Source organism: Antechinus flavipes, chromosome 2 (genome assembly GCF_016432865.1).
Source record: "Antechinus flavipes isolate AdamAnt ecotype Samford, QLD, Australia chromosome 2, AdamAnt_v2, whole genome shotgun sequence".
In the NCBI taxonomy this organism is placed as follows: domain Eukaryota; kingdom Metazoa; phylum Chordata; class Mammalia; order Dasyuromorphia; family Dasyuridae; genus Antechinus; species Antechinus flavipes.
In genome coordinates, this window is record NC_067399.1 from 482363919 (window position 1) to 482377161 (window position 13243).

At 32.1% G+C, this 13243-nt stretch overlaps 1 protein-coding gene across 1 annotated transcript in view; it reads right to left on the bottom strand.

The window, feature by feature from the left end:
- The window catches only part of ITFG1 (integrin alpha FG-GAP repeat containing 1), a 298986-nt gene that overhangs the window by 81908 nt on the left and 203835 nt on the right, over window positions 1-13243 (bottom strand). The window contains exons 11-12 of the mRNA XM_051979798.1: window positions 7235-7385; window positions 5977-6085 (exon numbers count right to left, since the gene is read on the bottom strand). Of these exons, the coding sequence (XP_051835758.1) occupies window positions 5977-6085; window positions 7235-7385 (260 nt within the window). The remainder of the gene's footprint in view (window positions 1-5976; window positions 6086-7234; window positions 7386-13243) is intronic.

Below are 13243 nucleotides of genomic sequence, written 5' to 3' on the forward strand. Positions count from 1 at the left end.
TTTTGATGACTACTACTTTATAATATAGGGTTGAGGTCTAGTAGTAAGAACTATGTCTCCCTCCATTCATACTTTTTTCTTTATTTCTCTTGTGATTCTGGACCTTTTCTTTTTCTATATGATTTTGTTACTTTGCCTAGGTATAAAAAGTATACTCTTTGTAGTGTAATAAGCATTGTGGAAGATCTTTAAATTTTTTGATTAAATTGGCACAGGCCACAGTCATGACCACAAATATCTTGCTAATTGTCTCTCCTTTATTTTCATAGAATAGCTTCTAGTTGCATTTATAGAAATCTTGTGTGCATGTTAATTAGGACATTTTATTTATTTGGTAGTTGCTATCCTGTGGAAATGCTAATAGTTTCTGTACATTTATTTTGTAACTTAAAACTTAGAGCATTGCCTAAGCCAATGCTATCAAATTCAATTAGAAATGGGGGCTACTAGACAGAGATTTGTAAGTATCCCTGTGAATTGTATTTTGGCTTAGAAAAACATATATTAATATTATCTATGTTTTATAGTACTTTTATTTACTTTGTTAAGTATTTCCCAATTGCATTTTCATGTGGTTTGAGCCACATTTGGGAATATTGTGGGCTGCATATGGACTGTGTTCAACACTTCTGTTATTGGGTATTGAGAAGAAAAGTGAATTGTCCAGGAAATACTTGGGTATTTTTGTCTGAAGTAGAATTTGAACCTAAGTCTTCCTTGCTATGAGGCTTGTACTTTATTATTTCATGTTACTCTTCTGTATATCAATATTTTCCTGAAATGATTAATCATCTCAATGAGTTTCTATGTTGATTCTCCATGGTCTTAAAAGGACATCATTTTGTCATCTGCAAATAAGTATATCTTATTTTTTCTTTGCTGTTTTGATTGATACCTTTACATTTATTCTCTTGACTGACTGTTATAGATAGCATTTCACTATGTAAACAGGGAGGGTGGGACAACCTTGCCTTATCTAAATTTCTTTTGAGAAAGCTTCTGATAGCCCTCCATTGAAAATATTAGAACTTTAAATATGTTTTAAATCACATTAAAGATGGTTTTGCCAGAATATGATTTTTAAATTTTTAGTTGTTTTTTATTTTTTTAAACATAGTGCTGAATTTGGTCAAAATCTTTTTTTCTGAATTTATTGACAATAATCTTGTTGTTTTTCTTTTCTTTGTTATATATTTATTGTTAGTGCTAATTGTTTTCTTAATTCTAAACTATTCTTATATTTCTGGTATGACTATAAGTTGGCCACAGAGAATTATTCACACTGTTGTTCTCTCCTTGTAATTGTATTTAAAAGTTTGCAATCAATATCGATTATTGAGATTGATATATAGATTTATTCCTCTGCTTTCTATCTCCCTTACTCAGGAATTGGGTTCATGTTTTCCCATTAAAAACTGTGTAACAGAATGCTTCCTATTTCTATTTTTGAGAATAATTTGGAGAACAAGAATTATTCTTTAAATGTTTTACAGAATTTATCTGAAAATCCATGTGGCAAAATTTCCTTCCTTTCCTCCCCCTATAATTAGCTTGCTCAATTTCTTCTGGCATTAGGTTGTTATGACTTCTATTATTGTTGTTGGTATTGTTTTTTTATTTATATATTTTTGTAATAACTCATTCACTTCCCTTAGGTATCAGCATTTATAATTGTCATGTGATAAAGAGGTTCAAAACCAGAAATACATGAAAGCTTGGCAGGCAGCACAAGATTTGGCATTTGGGCACGTGAACTTTGCTACATCCTATGAATTGTTTTTCATGGGCTTTGTCTGCCAATCTGCCATTCTGTTCTATTACTTCCATGGGGCTATCAACAGAGAAGGTAAATGCTTCAAGAAACCCATTTACAATATTTCTTCAATAAAGCTGAGAGAGGAGAAGGAAAGACAATAAGCATTTGCATTTATGTAATTCCTATTATGTTCCAGGAACTGTCCTAAGCTCTTTACAAAAATCTGGTTTTCTGAGAATTGCAGCTCCTAATAAAATAAGGTCATCTACCTATTTTACCCTTTATGCCCCTGAAACCCAAGTGTGCATAACAAAAGAAGAACTATGCAAACTGGATATGGATATGGAGCCATCTGAGTCTAGGACAGAGATTCTCAACCTTTTTGTTTATTTGTTTAATAAACCCTTTGATCAGTATAGTGAAGTCTCCTTTAAATACAAAGTTTTAAAATTAAACACACACACACACACACACACACACTTAAAGTATTACAAAGCAACTAATTATCATTGAAATATAATTATCAAGATATTAGAAAACAAGTTCACACTAGAATTCAAATTAAGAACCCTTGTTTATCTTTATCCTTGTTAACCCTTATCCTCAATAAGGCATTAAAGTGGGGACTACACCAGATCAGCAACTGCCATGAATTGCCCAAATCATGGTGACCGCAGCAGTAAGGGATTCTTGAACCTTGCCATTTTTCTTGATTAATTAATTTTGCTATTATTTTAAAAAATATGTGCTTTTAGTTTTATTACTTCTACAATCTTTATTTTCAAATTTCTTTATTTCTCCTTTACTTGTCAAGATGTTTTCTTTTACTAATTTTTTTCTCTACAGCCTTTGATTACCCTCTTCTCCTTGATACTTTCTTTTCTTTAGGTTTTTAAGACATGGATTCTCCTACTACTTGTCTGATCACTTTTCAGTCTGCTCTCTTTAATTTTAATCCAGGTCATACACACTATGTGAGGATAGTAGGATTCACCAAACCTCTGTCCTAAGCCTTCTTCTTTTCTTTTTCCTCTATGTTATTTCACTTAGTGATCTCATCAGCTCCTGATTAATTCAAATATCATATCTATATGCAGATAACTCATCTATTTAGCCAGTCCTTCCTTCTCTTCTAACTTTTAGTATTGAATCTTCAACTGCTTATTAGACAACTTCAATTAGAAATCTAGGGTACATCTTTAACTGTGTCTAAAACTGAACTCATCTTTTTCGTCTCCCCACATTCTTTTTATTATTTAGGTACCACTATCTTCCCAGTGACCCTGGCTTGCAACCTAGTTGTCAACCTCTACTTGTCATTTTCCTCTCCTCTTCCCTAATCTTTTGCAAAGTTCTATTAATTTTACCTTAATAATGTCTCTTGAATATAGCCCCTTCTCTCTTCTACCACTTCTACCACTCTGGTGTAGGTCTTTAATACCTCTACCCTGAACTACTGATAAGTCTTCTGGTTAGTCTCCCTGCCCAAAGTCTTTCTGAACTTCTTTTTCCACTCAAGCTTTCAAAGTGATAATAAAGCATAGTCTGATCACGACACCATTTCTTTTCTATTCAATAAATTCCAGAGACTCCCTATTACTATTGGATCCAGAGGATCCAACATAAAGTCCTTTGTCTGGCAATCATAGTTCTCATAAATTGGTCTTCCCTACCCTTCCAGTTTTCTTATACCTTATTTTCTCTCTTTTTCATGCCTTCATCATCTTACCAACTCATAATCCACGATCCAATGAAATTGCTATCTTTGTTTTTTCTCAAACAAAACATTTCATTTCTTTACTCATGCATTGCTGATGGCTTTCCTCAAGATTTGAATTCTCTCTATTCAGCTGTCTCTTCACTTCTTCAAGTCTCAGATAAAATCCTGTTTTCTACAAGAAATCTTTCTTAATGTTAATGTTTTCCCTCTGAGATCATTTCCAATTTATCCATTACATATTTTGTCTGTACACTGTTCTTTTCATGTTGTCTTTCCAATTATATTGTGAGCTCCTTGAGAAGAACGACTGTTTTTTCCCTTTTTTTTTCTGATGCAATTGGAGCTAAGTGACTTGCCCAGGGTCACACAGCTAGGAAATGTTAAGTGTCTGAGACCAGATATGAACTCAGGTCCTCCAGACTTCAGAGTTGGTGCTCTATCTACTGCACTATCTAGCTGCCCTTTCCCCCTCCACCCTTTTTTTTTGGTACTCTAGAGTTTGACATGGTACCTGGTACATAGTCTGTATTTAATAAATGCTTGCTGACTTGCTTTACTATTTCAGTACTACTGTATGTAAAGTATATATAATTTCTAACTTTTTATATCTGTTTATGATTTCTTTCTGTCAGAGCACATGACCACTGTTTGTAAAGATGCCATAGGGCTATATGCTTAGGCATCTCATTGACACAGTGTACAATTGCACCTGGAGTAAGGAAGATAGATTTTGGATACTTCTTACATTTATTGGTATTATGACTCTGGGCAAATGAGTTAAACTATCTTAGTCTCAGGTTCCTTGGCTGTAAAATGGGAATAATAACAGTAGCTATCTCATATGACTGTTAAGAGGATCCAAATGAGGTAACAATAAGCAAAATATTTTTCAAACTTTAAATGTTTAAGTGCTTAGCATTATTCTTAGAATTTTAATATTAAAAAATATATTATGTGGTCTATTCATGGCTGTTCTTTGGTAATGTGAATAATTTTTCATTCTGCCACTCAAAGATCTAGATCAGAGGTCCTCAAACTTTTTATAGAGGGGGCCAGTTTACTGTCCCTCAGACTGTTGGAGGGCTGGACTACAGTAAAAACAAAAACTTTGTTTTGTGGGTCTTTAAATAAAGAAACTTCATAGCCGTGGGTGAGGGGGATAATCATCCTCAGCTGCCACATCTGGCCCGCGGGCATAGTTTGAGGACCCCTGATCTAGATCATGATATAATGTAAACTGAATAAACACATCATTCTTTTAACATGTACTTAAAATTTCAGACTGAAGTGAGGTATCCCTCCAGAGCAGAGATCAAGCAGACTAGATTCTAACATTCAGGTTATGAAATCAATTAGTTTTGATAACAGACTATGGTTGAAACCTTAAAACTTCTGAAAAGATGTTGTGAGCATGAATAAAAAATAGGAATCTCTATTCATTAGATCCTATGTTCAAACTATTGCAGAAGTGCTCCAATAAATGATTTTTCAAGGCTTTAACATTTATATTTCAATATACATTTCAATTTATATACTTTACAAACTTCAATTTATATTTCATTGAATTCTCTCTGGTAGAACTTTGGGTTTAAACCATAACTTGTGATTTAATTGTATCCAGCAGCATCATTACAGAAATGTCAACATTTTTTTGTTTAACAATTTATATTTATCAGGTTGAAAAAATCATAAAAGTGAATCTTGGAAAATGAAGAAATAAAGCATTAGTTTGCAGAATAACTAGATTACAAAGATATTTAAATAGAATAATTTGTCATGGTTTAAAGATGAATTTGCATTAAAATAATGGTAAAATAGAGAAGCTGGGCAGGAATGGAATTGTTATTAAATTTAAAATAACTTTTAAAAATTCAAGCTGTACAAATGCAATCTTTTCTTCTGTTTGTTTATAAGGAAAATGTTCATGTCTATCGATGTTTGCCAAGTTCATAATATTAAAAAGAAAAATAAAAAATAAAAGTAAAATTTGATTTAAGTGAAATCTATTACAGAAAAAGAAAATTAAATTGGAATTTTCCTTAACCAATCTAAACACAATCTGTTTTTGTTGGGAGATAACATTCTTTTCACCTGGATTGAAGAAGAATTTTTAAGAAGCAATATGACAAGCATCAACAACAATCATAGCTTTTTCTAGGAATTCAAAAGCAAAAGCTTGAAAAATTATTTAATACAAAAATTTTTAGCAAATGCATGACACAAAAGAGTTGATCACATTTAAATCTTAATTATGTATCCTGAAAATTAATAGCATTAAAGGCAATGTTAAGAAAGGCTAATGGATTTGTGAACGCTAAATATGATACTAGATTTTCTTCCTGAAAGACAGTACATATTCTCACATTAAAAAGGGAGAGAATTCTGATGTGCCTTTATATATTTTGTTCATTTACTTAGCCATTGGAAATATGTGTTTGAACATTTGCTGAATTTTTCCAAACCTAATATTACTATTTCATATTAAAAAGGGAATACTCACCAATCACTTTGACAAAATAGGCATCTGCTTCAAAGTTATTTTTTAGTGTGTGGATGGCAAAATCATTCTTTGTATAACCTTTACTTAGAACAATGATGTCTAAGATACCCTGGAGGAAAAACACAGATCAAACCATAAGGTTACAAAGGCACCAAGCTAAATAACAAATGACCATGCCAATACACAAAACTCATGGGAAAAATGAAAATAATGATGTTTACAAAATATTTGAGAGGATCTGAGGCCACAAGTATTTCTAATGTTTAAATGAATTTTAACCCAATGTAGTTTTTAAATAATTATTACAAATAATTGTTACCAAAAAAAAAAAATAGTGTTGAGTGAAACAATTTGTTGTCTCTGCTTAGATAAGTAATAGGAGTTCCTGTCTGATTTCTAGTCTTCATCCCACCCCTTCCTGCATCCCTAAGCCTCACCTCCCTTCTCAAAGTCTTCCCTCTGGTGCTATTTGATAAAAAAAAGATAAAAGAATGGCAGTAAGAGGCAATTCCAGAAGCTGATGAAGGGCCTGAATAAATCCAGAGATAATCAACACCTGAAAGTTGAGACTTGATTATCCTAATTGTTTTTATTTTTAATGTGAGGTTTATAATTTTCAAATTTTTACAGAAATTGACATTTAACTACTCCTTACTTCTTATCTTCTAAGTAGTCTGAGAAGAGTAATTATGATACTTTTTTGTTATATTAAATTTAGGAGTTTTGAAGGTTGTTCTACAACCTTTGATATCATAAAAGAGCTGTACTTCCATTTTACAAATGGCAGAATAGAGACATCTTGAGCTAAGTACAAACTTACCTCACAATCAGGGCTGGAGTAGAATAACAATTTGAGGCTATGAACTTACTTTCATAATTACACAGCTTATAAAAACTAAGTTCTTTTCTCTGCAATAGGTTGAAGGGTTTTCTGTAGTGAAATTTGCTAGTCTTCTGATGAAAACTCCAAACAGCTGATATATTGTATATGAACATAAAATTCCAGCAGCTTCGGCACTTAGGACTATTAAGACCAAATATGCATAAATCTAGTCCAGATAGTTGCCATTTTTCCTCTATCAGTGAAAGACATCAATGAATTTGTGCCCTTATTATTCACTATTAAGGCTTTCTTTAATTCACATATTTGTTTTCATTAGGAAACCTACATTTTCTGGTCAAATACTGAAGAGGAACTCAAATGAGAAGAAGCAGATGGCAGTTAAAAACCAAACATACTGAAAAACTCTGAACTCACATCTTCATAAATGTCAAAGAAGGTTGCAACCACAGCATCTTTGATTTGATTAAGATCCGATAGCTCCCAGTAGACTTTAAACATACGACCAACTCTTTCACAGCTTGCATTATTGCAGGGGACATTTTCTAGTAAAAAGGCTTGCTGATTGCTATAAAAAAGAAAAAAGAAAGGCATTTAGTTATTCTCCCTATAAAAACCCTAACAATGCTTCTGCCATCACTGTGGCAGGCTAATATGTTTATTTATGTTTACTAAACTAAAAAGTGATTTTTAAAAAGCTTTGTGGAAAATATGCAACCTAAATCCTATATCATCAATAGCCAATACTGACGGCTATCTACAAAGAACTGGCCTTTGGCAGGGAAGATGGTCTCCCAATTCTTTTTTAGTTTCTTTTACTCTTCTGATATGCCTATCACCGTGCCCTATGGCATACATTAACCCATTTCTGAAGGTTATCACTCTGTCATTTTTATCACTGTTATAAATATATGGGAACCTTTTAAAAGAAAAAGTTCTAGAACTTCATTTAGTGTTATTAACAGTACTTTAATCATTCATCCATGTACATGCCAGTACATAGTACACACACACTCAGAGAAATAATGCTTACCCCAATTCTTCAAAGTAACCTTTCCTAGAACATAATAATTTCAACTAATGGGAGAGAACATTTTAAGGTAACTTCTCAAATTACCTTAAGTACAAGAACAAACTCAACTTTTTGTTTTAATTCCTAACTAAAATCTGTATTTTTCTTATTCACTTTAATTTTTAGCCAATTTTACTATTTTTTTTTTTGGTAGTGATGAGATTGTCATTAAGAGATTATATTTATAAAAAGAGAATTTCTGAAAAGCTGCATACTCAAAATTTTTGAGCATAAGTACCATATTTGTCTATCTTTTAGCATCTGCCATTGGCTTGATTTTAAAGGTTCTACTTACTAGGTTCTGTAGAAACATGTAGTCTTCAAAAATATTTATATCTAGACAGGAAGGAAAAGCTCTGCTCCACTTGTACTTGGAGTTCTCTTGCCTTTCTTTAGTTAATATTTCCTATGGTCATTATTTCTTGATTTGTACATCTTATGTGGAAGACTAATATCCATTCCTAAACTTATTCCTATATTATTGCCAGAAAACAAAATTATTGTCCTATTTCACCTGTGGTTTTTTTTATTTTTAATCCAGGGTATTTTTCAATAGTACTTATCTTTCAATGCTTCATTACACCCAAAACGCAAAAACATGTCATCTCATTTAATAATCCAGTATGTATTCATTCATTGTGTCTTACTGTCTTAAGGATACCTATCCTACTCCTTTGAGGCTGAATTTAATTTTCTTTATTTGTTCCTTCTCAGTAAGTTAAGGTGAGCCAGTCTGTGTTATTCTGCATTGTTAATGTGTTATGTTAATCTGTCTAATTTCCCATCAAGTGAGGTAGCTGGAGGATCATTTAACTTGGAGCTGATTTTCTCCAACAATGCTCTTAAGAGTTTGTGTGTCCACTTCATAGTCATTTCTTTCTCTACTAGATTCTTTTCCTCTTACATGTCCTAGAAGATTCTACAACTAATTCCACAATTTCATTAATAGCCTAACCTAAATAGGAAGACACATGGACTTTATGTACATTAAGTCTGTCTCTCTGCCTAATTTGTGAGAGAATTGCTTCTATGAGCAAAAAGAATAGCAAATTAAGAAGAAGCATGGACAAGGCGATTAGAAATACTTTAAAAAAATGAAAATTTTTGGAATTGCTGCTCTGAAGTCAATGTTGTCTGCTGGTGCGCAATCTGCATGCCTTATCTGCTCTAATATACTAAAAACTGAAATCTCTTCCAATATGCAATTTCCATTTGTGAAATCCCCCAAATCAGCCAAGTGTCATTGTAATACAGATGACTCCGAATATTAAATGTCTACATAAAATCAGAAACTTGATATTCACAATAGAGTTGATTAAAATGTTAAACAACAGTAATTTCAGTTTCCTCAAAAAAGTGTTTCGTATAGGGTAGTGCATATAGTAGGTACTCAGTGTTTTTTTGAATGAAAAGAATAAATGAAAAGGAAAAGAAGGAAAAGAGATATTTCATCTTTAGAGATACCCATGTAAGGGAAAATTTTAAAAAGTTTGTTTAGATGCTAAACATTTCTTGCCAATAGATTAGCAAATGTCTAGAGAAGCCTTAATTAATTCATAATTAAAGCCCATAAATTGAATAATTTTGTTGATTATGTTCCAACCTTACCTGTAAAATTTACAAAACTAAGTATGTACTTTTCTTGTATTTTGTAAATTAAATACTTTAGACTATAAGGAAATTTTTATGCTATAGTTTGCAAAAGAAATTACTGCTAATTACACACGGACATAGGAAAGATTAAAAGTCCATCCTTTTGTAATACCCAAAAAGAAAAGACAACTAAATTCAAGCATTCAGTTTTACTTTCTTTGTAAAGGTATGACAATATGATGAGTTACGATAAGATACCAATGGAAGGAAAAAACATTTTAGGAAGAATAAATTAGGAATCTGCTTCTAATAACCTATGCAAATCTTTACTGAAAAGGAAACAAAACATCTACATAATTAAATAAATCTTTAAAAAGAAATATTGATAAAACACTTTTAACCATTTAATCACTGAGAACTTTCTCTTTGTTGAGATTATTTTCTGCTTGTCAGATTCCAGTAGACCAGAAATAGCTATCTTTACGAGCTTAGATCAACTTTGGCATATTGAGCCATTTTTTACTATCAACTGAACAGAAGACAGATTTGTCTCCTACTTTGATTAATAGGATTTTTACAACTGCCTGTATGCAGTTTTGTTTTTATGATAATGGAAATCAATGGAAAAATACTGCAAATTTGTGAAGGTTGGGTTAGAACACTCAAACTAACAAATAAGCAACTAATGTCTAGAAAAATGACTTAATGGTAAAACCTCTAAGTACAAGTTATGCTATGGTTTTGCTTCAAAATAATTCTATTTAATGTAAAATAAGAATTAGTGTTTTAGTGGTACTACATTATTTTAAAAAGTTTTGAAAATTCATCCTCTTGAACCAATACAGGAGAAAATTCAGTTGTCTTCAGCTGAATTAAAAACAAACAAATGTCTGCTAATATTTATGATGTACATATCCTTAAGTAGGGGCAGTGGAGGTTACAAAGTTGAATAAACAGTCACAGACTTCAAGGAGATTAAATTGGTAGGAAGGTTCTTAAGTATGAAAATAAAGGAGAGATATACACCAAAGTATAATGGGAATACTACATCTGGGTGACCAAATAGGATATAACCCAAAGTGATAAAACTTGGCATATAGGACCATGACCTGCCATATTATAAATCACAAGTTTAATTTGGCCTTTCCAAACTACAAATTTAATGTTATTTCCGTAGCTCCTTTTACATTCAAACTCATAAGTCTTCAAAGTGTTTCCTACTCTATCAATCTTTGTTCACTATTATGGCACAAATCTTGTCTTAGTTCTGTTGTGCATTCTCTAAAACATATGTGCAACTCAAAATCTTTTTAGTTTAAAAACGTCCTTGGGCACAAGAGTGAATATTTACTATAAAATTAAATTTAATACTGTCAATAAGCAATAAGGTTGGAATTAAAACAAATGTTTGATTTAATACATAAAACATTTAAACTATTCATTATATCTTCTCATATCAACTTGTTAGGAAAAAGAACTTAAAACAGATTTCTCTAAATGTAATTGTCCTGCCTTCTGTTGACATGCTACAAGAGAAAGTTTCCTTTTCAAACCTACTTTTACCCAATTTGTGAGAACGATGTTACAAATATATCTTCAGTTTTATATTTACTCTGTGTCAAGGGGCAATATTATATGGTCCATTGGTTTATGTCTCCCTTCATTTGATTAAATTATAGACCAGAGCAATTAAGGGCTCAATTTTTCTGGACTTCTGGTACAAATATAATGTAAAGATTTTCTCAAAGGTTCTAATCACTTAATAATAGTAATCAATCACTGAGATTAGAATTGTAAGAAAAGTATTAAGGCTGCACAGAAAAGAATACAATTTTTTATTCAGTAAATAGTTCCTTACATTTTCTAGGATTTTTGCTTCTGCTTAATTTTCAGAGGATTCTGATGATTGTTATATTTTGTTATTATCACATAGCAAGTAAGGTTTAACTGCTTTCAACTTACAAGTATTATGAGAAGCATTAAGTTTGCTATTTTCTTTCTTTCTGTTGGAAAGTGTTAGTGTTAGAGATTAATTTATTTTTCTAAGGCCTGAAGATTTTTGTAATATATATCATAGCTTGTCATGACCACGATGCATCTATGTTTGGAGGATACAAAAAGGTAACTGGTGTCTTGGATAACTGGTTTCTATTTCTAGAATGACTGAAAATATAGATAAGAATGTTTTGTAGAAATATGAATTCAACCTGAAAGAACATACTGATCGTGGCTGAATATAGTTAAGATAGAAGTGCCATGGATATTGGCAGTTAAAAAGCTTCCATTTTCTAGGATAGAGTACTTATATAGTAGACTGTGAATTACAAAGAGATGAATAATAAATGTTTATTAACCGATGGATTAGGCATGAACTTTTCTAAAGTAGACTGTATGTTTATGCCTGAGACAATTAAATTATGTATTATATTATTGACATGGCATACAACTAAGACATCTCTTAGTTATATGACATCATTGATAACAATTTCCTTTTTTAATAAAAGAGATGTAGTATCAATTTTCATGAGAATATGGCATAGAGGGCAAAAATACAGATTCTAAAGTCACAGAATATGGGTGCCACTCTGGCCTCTAACACTTATTATATTTGTGATCTTGGGCAAATTGACTAGGTTCCCTGGGCTCTAATTTATTTATCTATAAAATGAGGGTACTGTACTTTGGGGCTTCTGAGTTCCCTTCTATGTCTCCTTTATATCTGATTGCTCTAAATCCTTTTCTTTTGGTGACTTCCTTATTTTTGGAGAGGATATCACCATTTCCCAGTTATCCAGATTCATAATTTCATATCATCTTTGACTCTTGCTTCTGATCCAGATCAGCTGCCAAGTTTTGTTGATTTGACTGCCACAACACATTTGGCATTTTATTCCTTCATTCTATTTACACAGACATTTGGTAAAATGGTTTAGGGGATAGAACATTGGACTTTTACCTCAGACATTTAAATAGCTATGACCTGTACAAGTCATTTAATCCTTTATACCTGTTATATTATTTAAAAAACAAGGAGGTTGCGTATACTGACCTTTGAAGTTTCTTTAAGCTCTAAATCTATAATTTTATTCCATGGTGTTTCTGCACACAATTTCTCCTCTCCTTTCCATTTACACCTGCCAGAATAATTTTCCTGAGGCATAGGTTTGACTATGTTACTTCCTAGTAACCAATTACTGCAATGGTTACTTTCTCTTACCTTTAGGATAATCCTAGCTTTTCTGCTTGGTTGTATACCTTGGTTATACCCTAATCTTTCTCCTAACTTTCAGATTTGCATCTCCAAATGCCTCTTCACATCTCTAATTGGGATATTCCTATAGGTTTTTTTAAGTTAATATCTCACTTTCCACCCCATCCTTTCTTCTTCCTTCCCTATTATAGTGAAGGGTACGCCCATCCTCCAAGTTACTCAAGTTAACAAAATAGGTATTATCTAGAATTCCTCACTCATTGCCCTCTCCCCTTTACCAACTCAACCCCCAAATCACATTAGTTACCAAGCCTTGTCAATTTTACCTCTGTAACACCTTGAACAATCTCTCATGATAATACCACCAATCTGAAGTTATTTCATTCATAGATTACTTCCTGCATTAGCTATTTGTTTGTCTTAACAAGTCTCTCTATTTTCCTGTCCATCCTCCATTCAGCTAACAATGTGATCTTTTTAAAGAACAGTTCTGACCATATTATCCCACTCTCACTATTCCGTAATCTACAGTGGCTTTCTATTATCTCTA